Source organism: Cucurbita moschata, unplaced genomic scaffold, assembly GCF_002738365.1.
Source record: "Cucurbita moschata cultivar Rifu unplaced genomic scaffold, Cmos_1.0 Cmo_Scf00008, whole genome shotgun sequence".
Classification (NCBI taxonomy): Eukaryota; Viridiplantae; Streptophyta; class Magnoliopsida; order Cucurbitales; family Cucurbitaceae; genus Cucurbita; species Cucurbita moschata.
In genome coordinates, this window is record NW_019268524.1 from 3,514,383 (window position 1) to 3,526,357 (window position 11,975).

At 37.7% G+C, this 11,975-nt stretch overlaps 2 protein-coding genes across 2 annotated transcripts; one reads left to right on the forward strand and one right to left on the reverse strand.

Annotated features, from left to right (window-relative positions):
* Nucleotides 1-571: 571 nt before the first annotated feature.
* Nucleotides 572-4,519, reverse strand: LOC111446341 (F-box protein SKIP31-like). Its single transcript, XM_023085121.1, has 9 exons — nucleotides 4,256-4,519; nucleotides 3,877-4,086; nucleotides 3,717-3,790; nucleotides 3,414-3,489; nucleotides 2,901-3,011; nucleotides 2,387-2,561; nucleotides 2,170-2,288; nucleotides 959-1,025; nucleotides 572-866 (listed from the first exon to the last, which is right to left on the reverse strand). Exons 1-9 carry the CDS (start codon nucleotides 4,331-4,333, stop codon nucleotides 796-798), a joined length of 981 nt encoding a protein of 326 aa, XP_022940889.1. The 5' UTR covers nucleotides 4,334-4,519; the 3' UTR covers nucleotides 572-795.
* A 1,153-nt stretch (nucleotides 4,520-5,672) lies between these two features.
* LOC111446568 (arabinosyltransferase XEG113-like) lies at nucleotides 5,673-11,762 on the forward strand. Its single transcript, XM_023085423.1, has 13 exons — nucleotides 5,673-6,202; nucleotides 6,765-7,061; nucleotides 7,206-7,411; nucleotides 7,937-8,042; nucleotides 8,515-8,771; nucleotides 8,919-9,054; nucleotides 9,346-9,440; nucleotides 9,551-9,604; nucleotides 9,736-9,849; nucleotides 10,075-10,173; nucleotides 10,270-10,389; nucleotides 11,079-11,165; nucleotides 11,256-11,762. Exons 1-13 carry the CDS (start codon nucleotides 6,016-6,018, stop codon nucleotides 11,421-11,423), a joined length of 1,926 nt encoding a protein of 641 aa, XP_022941191.1. The 5' UTR covers nucleotides 5,673-6,015; the 3' UTR covers nucleotides 11,424-11,762.
* Nucleotides 11,763-11,975: the final 213 nt, after the last annotated feature.

Below are 11,975 nucleotides of genomic sequence, written 5' to 3' on the forward strand. Positions count from 1 at the left end.
GGATTAGTGTATTGCCAATGACGTTTTTATTTGAATATCTTAGGACGTGCTCTATTAAATGTTTTAAGATATGTATTCGGTAACGGCTTTTAAAAAATTGTTTTATAACATGTCTGGTAGACAAGTTTCATAGGACCTGACCTCAAGAATTGAGACGATAGAAAACCGATTAGGCTTGGTTAATTTTGTCAGAAAAGAAAGTAGGTTTTGGAGATTCATTGATATTAGTAAACTTCTAGTGTTGGTAACGTCGGGACTGTGGTCGTCCATAACAAATAAATGCACACTCTTTTGGTCCGGTGCATAATTCAAGCAAAGGCCCCCGAGCCCGAGAGGATCTTAGACGGGCACCCAATCAAGGCCGTCGCCCTCGCCCTTCTTTATTTCTTATATATATACATATATACACGCACACTTTCAGATGCCTGGTTTAAAATTGTTTCCAATTGGTCCATTTTCATCAGATTGCGAACACTACAAGAGTCACTTAAGATACCAAAGAATTTATGCATAATTTGTTCAATCAACAGAGGGCAGCATGGAATTTACAGTACAGAGAGAGAGAGAGAGAGAGACTCCGAATGTAAGACAGTTGATGATGTATATTATGTATTATATGTTACCTAATTAACGAACTTCTACTCCACAATGAAATTATAACTAATATAAACCATGTACTGTCAAAGAGGCAGTTTTCTCTCCAAAAATTGGAACCTGCAGGAGTTTCTTTCTTTCAATCAATCAAACAAAGGCTCCAACCACCCAAACCCAACAAACTCGTTCCAGTTCTGAATATCAGCAAAACCTCAATGTAGCTTCTAGCTCTGCCTCATCAGCACAGTTGTATCCCAGCAAGTAAGCTCGAGCTGCAACAAATTAATATCTCTCGTATAATATATGCATTTCTCATTTCGAAACGATAACAATAAGAGAAAAAAGATAGATTGTTATCGTTTACCAAAACGGCCCGAACCCATGAATGGTTCTGCCTCCGCCTCATCGGTTACACCTGCTAGTTGCTGTTCCTGAAAGTTTGCGATATACATTCCACATGAGGTGTAGAACAGAAATGAACACACAGAACAAACCTTCCATGAGATGAAGGCATACAAATGACGTTCCAATGATTCACAATGTGAACGGATCAGATACTAAGCATTATGAACAAGAATTTAAAAGAGCTGAGTGTTATATCTCAAAGAGAACAACGAATATCACAAAACAGCGAGGGATCGAGAGAGATTAATGAAGTTGGATGGAGTTGATCGAAGGATCCAAGTTATATAATAAATCATAGGCCGAGAATTTATGATATTGGATGATTAGAAGTCATTGGAAGAAGAGAAAAAATGCAGGGAGAAGCATTGACCACACCAGACCAAGGTCAGTAATTTGGCACCAAAAATGATAGCCTATACACTGATTGCGCAGTTCTATCAATCCAAAACTGTTCAACATCCATTTTCGGGCTCAGAAAGATGCAAGCAGACAGACAAAGTCCTAAAAAGAATATACAAAAGCTCGACGAACAAAAGCCTCCGGAAAATTAAGAATAGAAAGGGAAAAATGAACTAAACTAGACATACATGTGTAATAATAATAATTTAAACGTAGCGATTAAACAAGGTATTGGAATAATAAATTGAAATTCTTGCAATGATATTTTCTCCATCATTTCATATGTCTAAATGCTTGACCTTGTGGATCATTCCAACACCTACATATGAGGAGTGCTGAGAATATATGATTAAAGTACTTCTAGTCCAAACAACATAAGCATTGGGCATCAAAACATGAAGTCATAATTTCAGATCTACTTTTAAATCAACCGAATACTCGAACCTAAATGTGAAGAGAAGTGCCAAAAAGTTGTTAAACAATTAAATTATGTTGACCTCATAGCTTAATCCTGCAGATATTCTAACGTAAAGGAACTTAAATTAGTAGTGGAATCAACTGAGAACTTCAAAACAGACAAAAATGTGAAGAAGCTTAATCTAAAGTTGGCTACGAAATCTCTACCATTTAATTTACTCAAGTGATAAAAAAAAATTCCCATTTATAGTCTCACTCTGTTTTCAGTAGCGAGCCCTCTGATAGGAAGTTAGATAGCAGCAGAAAGATCAGACTCATCAAGGTCGGTAACGTTTGAAAGAGGTTTGTACTCACCGAATCCGGTTCCGTAGAATCTGGCAAAAGCAGATTATCAAAGCAGTGTCCAGATATTCTGCAGACAAGTTGTTCATCATCGGGATCCATAATGACTTCTCTGCATGTGTCATCGCATACTAGGAAGAAAACATAGGTCTCATCAATTACACGGGCACTAAAGCCACTGGATAATCGAAAACAAAATTTCAATATAAAAGAGAGAGGAATATCCTACCATGAACAAGTCCAGTTTTTTCACATACAAATGCATCTCCAATTTGGTAATATGTACAAGTTTCTCCAGAGCAAGTGTGATCTATGACTATCTTGTCAGCCAAGCCCTTGCTGCTTTTCCATGAAGATACTTGATCAGCCACAGTCCTGTCAAGAATTATTTGGTCATCCTGCACCTGCAAATGCCCAATTGTTTTGTTTTTTTTTTTTTTTTTTCCGTTACCAGAAAAATAGAATTAGTTGCCAAGCTAATATCCGCCTACAGACACCTGAGAGACCTCCACAAGGAAGACTCCTAAAAAAAGTGAAAAAAGCAATTCTTACTAAGGAGGGAGGGAGGGAGATAGCCTTGGATAGACCCAAAAAACAGACCTATAAAAGAAACTATGTGTTGGGTTTCAAGCAACCATGCATGAACATTTATTCAACCCTTTCTTAAAACATAAGGATAAAGAACCAGAAACAATATGGGTGATTCTTTAGCAGCGATACGAGCTTGTGAGAAAATCAGATACCTGAGAAGGAAGAGGAGCTTGACTTCTTTTTGCTGCTTGCATTTGGATGTAGTACTCTTTAAACTCGGAAGAGCAATCTCGAACCAGTTGAGTCATATCTTCTCCATCACGCTGGGATGAAAGAAAAGATGGGTGATTAGTACATTACCAAGAGGAGAATAAAATCAGCTAACAAGATGAATATATTGCTGCGAGAAGGAGCCTTCCAAAGTACTCCAAGAGCTAGAGTGATACAGATTTAAGAGAATCAGTATACAAATTTCTTTCTTGCTAGGAATGATTTCAAATCATACTGGCTTTTGTTTCTCATTAGATTTCATACAATTTTGAGCAAACCACTTCCTAATCATCTTTTAATATATAAACTTTTTTTTATTTTCTTTTCGTTTCGACTAACATCCAAACAAAAAGAATGTAAGTGCATTCATTTCAAATCTTTTCTTTTCCAAACAATATAAGAATTTATAATCGTTTCTTTTATTTCGAATGGCAGGTTTAGGGTAAGAGAAGAACCTGAATGTAAAGTTTTTTCCAAGGACATTGGCGCAACTTCTTGGTCACGGGCATCAGACCCCATCGTAGACAATATCTGCAAACGAGTTGCAGGCGAAGTGTGTTAGTAGATATTTAGAGATATTACAATATGTTCCCTGTGGTAACAAGGTTCGAACATATTCTAGGGTTCAATGTGACTATTGTCACTTCGGCCAACACACAAGATGAGACTTTACAGAGGAAAACCAATTAAAGTTGCGCCGTAGAGTAGCATGCAGATCAAACACAGATAGATAGGATAAATAAGATGGCATTACTCACAATCTTCGCCATAATGATTCATCAGACGCCACAGAGTTTAAAAAACGACAAACCAGTGAACAAGAAACCAGATCCTGCACCAAATGACGAAGTGAAAAACAAAAATGGAGATGAAATATGAAAAAAAGAAAAAGAAAAAGAAAAAAACTCTTCACAATACCTCTGATGAGAGAAACTTGAGGATATGGCGGAAGAGCTCCGGAGGAACTTTACTGAAAATTCCAGTCTCAATCCTCCCGGGAACGACGCCCTTGGATTGTGATTGAGAGGACGAAGTTGTGACCGAAGCTACCTCTCTTTGTTCGTTAGGGTTAATTTGTTCGATTCGAGCTCTCTTAGGTTTTGGTTCCTCCTCCCTGTTCCCCTCTTCCTACAAAAATCCGCACTCAGATTCATCATCGTCCGACGTAATTGACCCTAAATCGGCATCAACATGATAAAATTTGGAGAAACCAACGAACATATACAAACTATACGCCCTAATCCCAGTCAAACTCGACAAACAACATCGACGAATGAGAACGGCAAGCAATACAAACCTTGTCGGAGACCTCCGAGAGGACCTCTGATTCGATGAATTGAGCTAAGAACTCGTCTTCTTCATCTGGAATGGACATTTCACATCAAGCAGCGGGATTTCCAAACTCCTGCAACGATCGGATCGTGAACACTGAATAGACCACTAAATAACCTGCGTCGTCCGGTGACCGGAGCTGGCAGCCGGCAGTTCCGGCCTTTAGAACGACAACCGACCCCCAATAACCCACCCGAAATCACGGGAACCACACCAGGTGAGGATTCTCCACAACTGCACAACGCGAGCATCCTGCGGCCAGACTCTCCGAATTGGGCCGACGGCCCAAACTTTTTGGTTGGGTTCAATGGGCCGTATCTTGATAAGGCCCAGCCTGCTATAAACGGCCTTTTCCCCTTAAATATATTTTCAATAGAAAATAATAATAATAATAATAATTTCATTTTGTTTTTTTTTTCATTAATTTATTTTAATTCCTAAAAAGTTAATTTAAACATTAAATTAAATAACAAAAAACTTAATATAATATTACTATATTTTATTTATTACATTAAGCCACATTAATTAGGTTTCCTAATTAAACTTAGAATATTGTTGAATAACACTAAATGGCAAAAACTAAATAATTTACAATGTTAATTTAATCAAATTATTTTTAAAAAATAATTTACAAAATGTGGAGAAAAAAATAATTAATTAATAATATACGTTTTATTTTAGTTAGAGTATTTTGTCGGACTAGTTTTCTTATCGTCAACGTCAAATTTGGCGATGTTTCATTTTTATACAGATAGATTTTTTTTAAGTCCTTTAAATTAGGTCGAAACTTCAAAGTCATGACTCGGGTCATATGCATTCTGAAATTCATGTTAAATTCCGAAATTTTTTAGATTATGGCTCGGAATCTTACTTACTTTGGAACTCATTTCATAACTCCAAATTTTAAGGTTATAGCTCGAGATCTCGTACACATTATGGAATTCATGTCAAACTCCAAATTTTGAGGTTATGGTCCGAGATCTTACCCATTTTGAAATTCATGTCAAAACCCCAAATTTCAAGGTTATAGCTCGAGATCTTGTACACATTATGGAATTCATGTCAAACCCCAAAATTTGGGGTTATGGCTCGAGATCTTACCTATTTTGGAATTCATGTCAAAACCCAAAATTTCAAGGTTATAGCTCGAAATCCCGTACACATTATGGAATTCATGTCAAACCCAAAAATTTGAGGTTATGGCTCGGGATCTTACCCATTTTGGAACTCATGTCAAAACTCCAAATTTTAAGGTTATAGCTCGAGATCCTACACCGAGACGTGTTTTCGGATAATGTTACTTATGCTTAACTCGGTTTTATGGGATATCAATTACCAATATTAACATTTTTAGAAGGGAAGCTAAATTAAAAAGAATGGTGGCGGCTGGTCGAGAGATTATAAAGAACCCTCTCACTTTTCTTCCTTTATCTGGGTTTCAAATGCAAGCTGTCCCTAATAAACAAGAATTTGTCTCCGAGAGATGAACAGAGGGAGTTGACTTTCACAAGATTGGCTAAAAAAATGGTTCACTGATCGCAATACACAGACCTCATTAGATCACCTAAACTCCAATTTTCGTCGCTCTTCGTTCTCGCTTCCGAGAGATGCAGCTTTTAGAGGACGAATTGACTGCGATGGTGATGATTTAGATGAAATTTGGGCCAATTCGTTGTTGAGATTTGAAGAGTTTCACAGAATCGACGATTTGAAGGCTCTGCGAACATGGTTTCGGGAAATGGGTGTCCGGAGGGAGTCAATACGAGGCCTCTGTTCTTGGTGATCTATACGACGGTCACTGTTGGCATTGTGTTCTCGTCGTTGTATGTGTTTTCGGCTGTTTATTCGTCTTCTAGCTCTGTTTCTGATTCCAGCTCCTCCTGGTTTTCGTCTCCTTCTTCTGACTTGACCAGTACGTTTTCTGTTTCTCTCTTTGAGTTTATTGCTCTCGGTTGTTGAGATGAATGGTTGAATGATTGTTGGTATATAGAACTTTAGCCGATTTACTTGCTCTATCGTACTGCATTTGGATGTTGGATTAGTTTACTTGATGCACTGTAAGCTAAACTGGATTTGCGCTTGGTTGAGACCAAATCCTCTTTGAGTGATGGTTTTGGTCGATTTTTATTTGTGAACAATGGCGCTGTTGAAAACTCTCCTTGAGTTCCAATCCACTTGTAAAATTTTGATTCTCGGCTATTGTGTGGAACGTTTGGCTTTTGTTTCATTCTTAAACAGACCCTTCAATGCATTGTTTGTTCCTCATTGAATTGTGGCAATGGCTAATTAGTTCTAACCAAGTTTGGCTAATTAGTTCCCTAATATATATCCCCTGTTGGTTGTTCATATCCAAGAAGAAAACATTTTATTGGGTCGTGATGCAAGTTCTTTTCTTTTCTCCGTGCAACCCGTGTTCTTAATTTGATCTAAATTATCGCTGTCTCCGTTCATTTATGACTTACCTCTCTCGCTAGATTCTGGTTCAACTCTAATCAAGGATCAAGAGCCATATGTAACACAACCGAGTACAGCGACACCTCCAGATTTCCGCAGAACAGATGTTCACAACAAGGGGGAAAAACCAATTTGGGAAGCTCCAGACACCAAAACTATGCCTCCTCCCGAGACTTTTCTTCTAAGCAAGGAACTAGTTCAGCAAAGGGCAAAAGATAACATAATAATAGTGACATTTGGTAACTATGCATTTATGGACTTCATCCTTAGTTGGGTTAAGCATCTGACAGATCTTAATCTTTCTAATCTTCTTGTTGGTAAGCTACTGAATCCTTCCTAATATCATTTGGGTGGCAGCGTTAGTGAATTGATCGTTTTTCCTTCCTTCGAATAGGAATGAGCATATATATACTGTTCATTACTTTGAAAATATGTTTAGGAAGCTTGGATGATTGTTTCAGGTGCAATGGATACCAAACTGTTGGAAGCTTTGTATTGGAAAGGTATTCCAGTTTTTGACATGGGAAGCCATATGAGCACAGTGGATGTTGGCTGGGGGTCACCTACATTTCATAAGATGGGACGAGAAAAAGTGATTCTTATCAACTCAATTCTCCCTTATGGTTTTGAGTTATTGATGTGTGATACAGACATGGTCTGGTTAAAGGTACGTTTCAGAATCGTTATTTGGTTGTTCCTTCACCGGCAAGCTACTTCTAAATTTTGGTTTTATGTTAATGGCTAACTTGTTTCATTGAGTATATTCTGCGCTGGGCTTACCTAGAGAGACTTCCTGATCTCAATACTGTAAACATGTCAAAACTCTTTGGATTTGTTTAGCGTGTCGAAGTCGTTCTGTTAGTCTTATTATTTGATAGAAACCGATTTTTTTGACGTTGTTTTACTATTCATGAGTAGATGGGGAGATCTCGGGGCGGGAGGGAGGTTTTCTTTTTGGATTTTCAAGAGTTGAGAAGTCAATAAAATAATATTGAACGAGACACTGATCTTTATAAGGTCTAAGTCCCATTAAAGTCATGAGAAAAATTAACAGAAGTCCCTGTAATCCTCATTATGCATGCAATTTCATGGTTGATTTTCATTTATTAAAATCTTTCATAGATTCATTTCAGATTTCTTTTAATGTTACTATCAGAAAAATCTTCACCTCATAACTCGTTTCATGTAACAGAATCCGCTCCCATATCTTGCTCGTTACCCTGAGGCAGATGTCTTAACTTCAAGTGATCAGGTTGTACCAACAGTGGTTGATGACAGTTTGGATATATGGAGCCAAGGTGAAGTATTAAATATTCTCCATTCTTCCAAGATATTGATCCAAAGTCACTTCTTGAGTTTTCCCAGCCCAAAATATAAAAGAAAATACTATGTGCAAGCATAGAGTTTACAGCATTAGCTCCCTCTATGAGCTGTAGAAGTAAAGCTGTTTAAAATTGTCTTCTTCGTGTGTGTTTCATGAATGTTCATGAAATCAAGAACACATAAGCACATTTGTAAGTAGGAAATGCAGAGGTTCATTTGGATACTGCTAACGCCTATAATTCTGTAAGTTTCTTTTGCCATGGTTGAAATTGCTCCATCTTCGTGTCTTCGAAGAGATTCAAACGTTATCGGGACATTGTTTTGTGCAACTGAAGTTTCAATCTCTAACTGGATGATTTTTTAAAATTTCTTTCAAATTTTGCCTTTTGAAATAACTCAGTACTTTGTGCCGTAGCAATATTAAAGGTAGTAATGCTCTTGAAACAGTCTCTGGTGCCTTGAATATTGGAATTTTTCACTGGCGGCCTTCACAAGCATCAAAAAAATTGGCCAAGGAGTGGAAGGAAATGCTCCTAGCCGATGATAGTATTTGGGATCAAAATGGTTTCAACCAACTTGTTCATAAGAGATACGGACCAGCTGTTGATGAAGACAGTGGACTCGTATATGCTTATGATGGTTATCTCAAGCTAGGAATTTTACCAGCAAGTATTTTCTGTAGTGGACACACCTACTTTGTCCAGGTAGGACCTCCACGCTTTGCCTCAGCATTTTTTTTCTCTATAGCATCCGTGAATTTTCGGGTCACAGCATCCTATTAATCAGAATGGCCATGTAAACGTATCCTCATTAGTCTACTAAAGGAACTAAGCATCCAATTACAATGGCAGGCAATGTTTCAACAATTTAGATTGGAGCCATATGCCATTCATACTACATTCCAGTATGGGGGTACTGAAGGAAAGCGCCACAGGCTGCGCGAGGCAATGGTTTTCTATGATCCTCCAGAGTACTTCGATACACCGGGTAAGTTCTGTACAAGATGCATGGATCATTCTTTTTAACTACATGATGCTTAGAGGAAGTGAAGATTCGAGCCATCTGATTTCTGTCACTCACCTTTGAATACTCGTGCTTTCGTGATTAGTCTTGTGTTACCTCTGTACCGGTCATGACAGAACCCGCTTTACGTTGATGTTTATGGGGAAGATTTCAATTTTATTTGTGGCTTCATGATCAAATGAATGGCATGCCCCACTATTGAAGATATTGTGACTGATGCTTGAATGTTTATTCATTCCTTGGAAAATTCTGCAGGAGGTTACCTGTCATTTAAGCCATCAATCCCTAGGAACCTACTACTTGAAGGAGAGCATAACGTTGATACACACTTCATTCTTATTAACTACCAGGTTGTGTGTTCTAACAATAGACCTAAGTGTTTCTCATATGATGTCCTAAAACGTCGCATTTCTGATTTTCTGCTTCGTGTTTTTTTTTTTTTTTTTTTTCTTTCGGTCAGATGAAACAAATAAGAACTGCACTTGCAATTGCTTCATTATTGAATCGTACACTGGTAAGAACACTTGAATCCGATGGCAGTTTTTATTTAAGTTTCGCAACAGTTTCGTCACAGCAAGTATGTGTGTTTCTAATCGATTGAAACCACATCTCGTTGATGTTCATCGTCTCACTTGTGAACTCTAGATAATGCCTCAACTATGGTGCCGGTTAGATAGGCTATGGTTTGGACATCCTGGAGTTCTGCCGGGTTCAGTGACTCGACAACCTTTTATTTGCCCATTGGATCATGTTTTTGAGGTATCTCTAAACTTGTATTAATGTGATTTTCATCATCATGCTAGTCTAATTCCAAAACTAGATAGCTTCTATGGGATTGCAGGCATGGTAAGATTAGATGGCAATAATATTCATATTAATTTGACTTTAACCTGTCTGGTTGACTGCAAAAAGGGACATTTTTGTTCATTTATACTGTCGATGTCCGAGATATGATATGTTTTTGTTCTTTTTTATGTCAAGCAGGTCAATGTGATGTTGAAAGACTTACCAGAGGAAGAGTTTGGCCCAGGAATCAACTTTAGAGAATATTCTTTCTTGGATAATCCATTACTCCCAAAACAGGTTAGTGACTGTACTGATTATAGAAACTGTTAGTTTTTCACTTTTTCTTGACTAATAGCATTTGCTGAGGAAGTTTTCCCTTGTTTATGTCTTTAGGTGAAAGAATCATGGCTTGATGTTCATCTTTGTAAACAAGATAATGAAGATTGCCATGCATCAAATGATACGGTACATCCGGGCGTCCTCAAATTTCCTAAGGGCAGCAATGAAGACACGGTAATTAGTGCTTTTGACATATGAACTTTTTCACTCTAATAAAAAAGAGTCTATGAAACAACTCAAGCTCACCGCTAGCAAATATTATCTGCTTTGACCCATTACAAATGGTACCAAAGCCAGACACCGAGCGGTGTACCAGCGAGGACGTTGGGCCCCTGTGGGTGGATTGTGAGGTCCCACGTTGGTTGGAGAGGAGAACGAAACATTCGTTATAAGAATGTGGAAACCTCTCCCTAATAGAGGCACATTTTAAAACTATGAGGCTGACAGCAATACATAACGGGCCAAAGCAGACAATATTTGCTAGCGGTGGGCTTGGGCCGTTATAGTTTAACCTTTTAGTAATACGATGATCGTATTACACAACTTGGATAAATATGCATCTTATACTTTCGAAAATTTTATGGGGCTGTGAACAATGGAACAGCACCGAGATTGAACGACTACTTTTGCAGTTCCAGAGCAACATATTAAAGATTTTACCTTTTAGTGCAGCCTTAGAATAGGTCGTCATTAATATTTTGTGATACGTGATACGAGATGCCCGTGTTCGTGAAGGTTTAACCGTTAAATGCAGTTCTGGTTTGCTTCAGACATCTGTTTATGCATTCTAGGAATGAATCCCCTTTTGCTTGTTGCAAGTCTCCATTGAACTTACTCTATTATATTTGACGTTTTTCCTGTAGTTCAAGGCAATATTTTCCACTTTCAAGGATGTCAAAGTCATCCAGTTCTCAACGATGCAAGACGCTTTCCTTGGTTTCTCTGATAAGGTAACTAAAACGTACCCTTTTCATCCATTTGATCAACAAACAGATTTCATGTCAAGTCTCATAAACATTAATTAAATTTTGATCAAACAGAAAAGGGAAGAGAAGTTCAGGAACCGTGTCAAGCGTTACGTTGGCATATGGTGTTGTGTGGAGAATACTACTATTGGCCACATATATTATGACATGTACTGGGATGAGACGCCCGATTGGAAACCACACCCACCTCGAACACCCGAGGAAGATCGACCACATTTTTAAGTCTAAAGGAAAGGAAGATAGACTCGAGAATGTTTTATTTATCACTCTGAGGAATTCAAAGCAGAGGCTCAGATGGTATCGTTGGAGGTCGAAACCGAGGCTACTTTCTTACTTCGTGTTCTCACAACACGAATCGTGGTAGAGCAAAAGAATACAGATAGATTTGATTTAATTCACACTCATTCTGTAGATGAGCAGACTTGTTATTTATGTAAGATGGAAAAGAGGATTTGTTATCTCTGAATGAGTGGAAGTTTTACTTTTTTTTGGCTCAAATAAAAGGGAGGATGTAAAGTGCACAACATTCCATTTATGGAAAGAATTGAGTGTTTTATTTTATTTTTTATTTTAATGGAATGTTGAATTTCCAATTTTTCATTTTGAAACAATTTATATATAAACATACATTCATTCGTTACAAAATACAAAATGCTTAAGACTCTTTGCTCGTACAATTGGTTGTTTCAAACTCATTCTTAAAAAACTCTTAAAGTTCCAACTGTATTAAACAACATACGTACAATTGGTTATATCAAACTCGTTCTTAAAAAA

Excerpts from the sequence above, each read along its gene's own strand:
- LOC111446341 (XM_023085121.1), bottom strand. The coding sequence starts at position 4,333 with ATGTCCATTCCAGATGAAGAAGACGAGTTCTTAGCTCAATTCATCGAA. Across the intron at positions 3,791-3,876 it reads TCAAGTTTCTCTCATCAGAG|GATCTGGTTTCTTGTTCACT; the intron begins GTATTGTGAAGA and ends CATTTGGTGCAG. Across the intron at positions 1,026-2,169 it reads ATTCTACGGAACCGGATTCG|GAACAGCAACTAGCAGGTGT; the intron begins GTGAGTACAAAC and ends GCAAACTTTCAG.
- LOC111446568 (XM_023085423.1), top strand. The coding sequence starts at position 6,016 with ATGGTTTCGGGAAATGGGTGTCCGGAGGGAGTCAATACGAGGCCTCTG. Across the intron at positions 9,055-9,345 it reads AGAGTACTTCGATACACCGG|GAGGTTACCTGTCATTTAAG; the intron begins GTAAGTTCTGTA and ends AAAATTCTGCAG. Across the intron at positions 9,441-9,550 it reads TCATTCTTATTAACTACCAG|ATGAAACAAATAAGAACTGC; the intron begins GTTGTGTGTTCT and ends TCTTTCGGTCAG.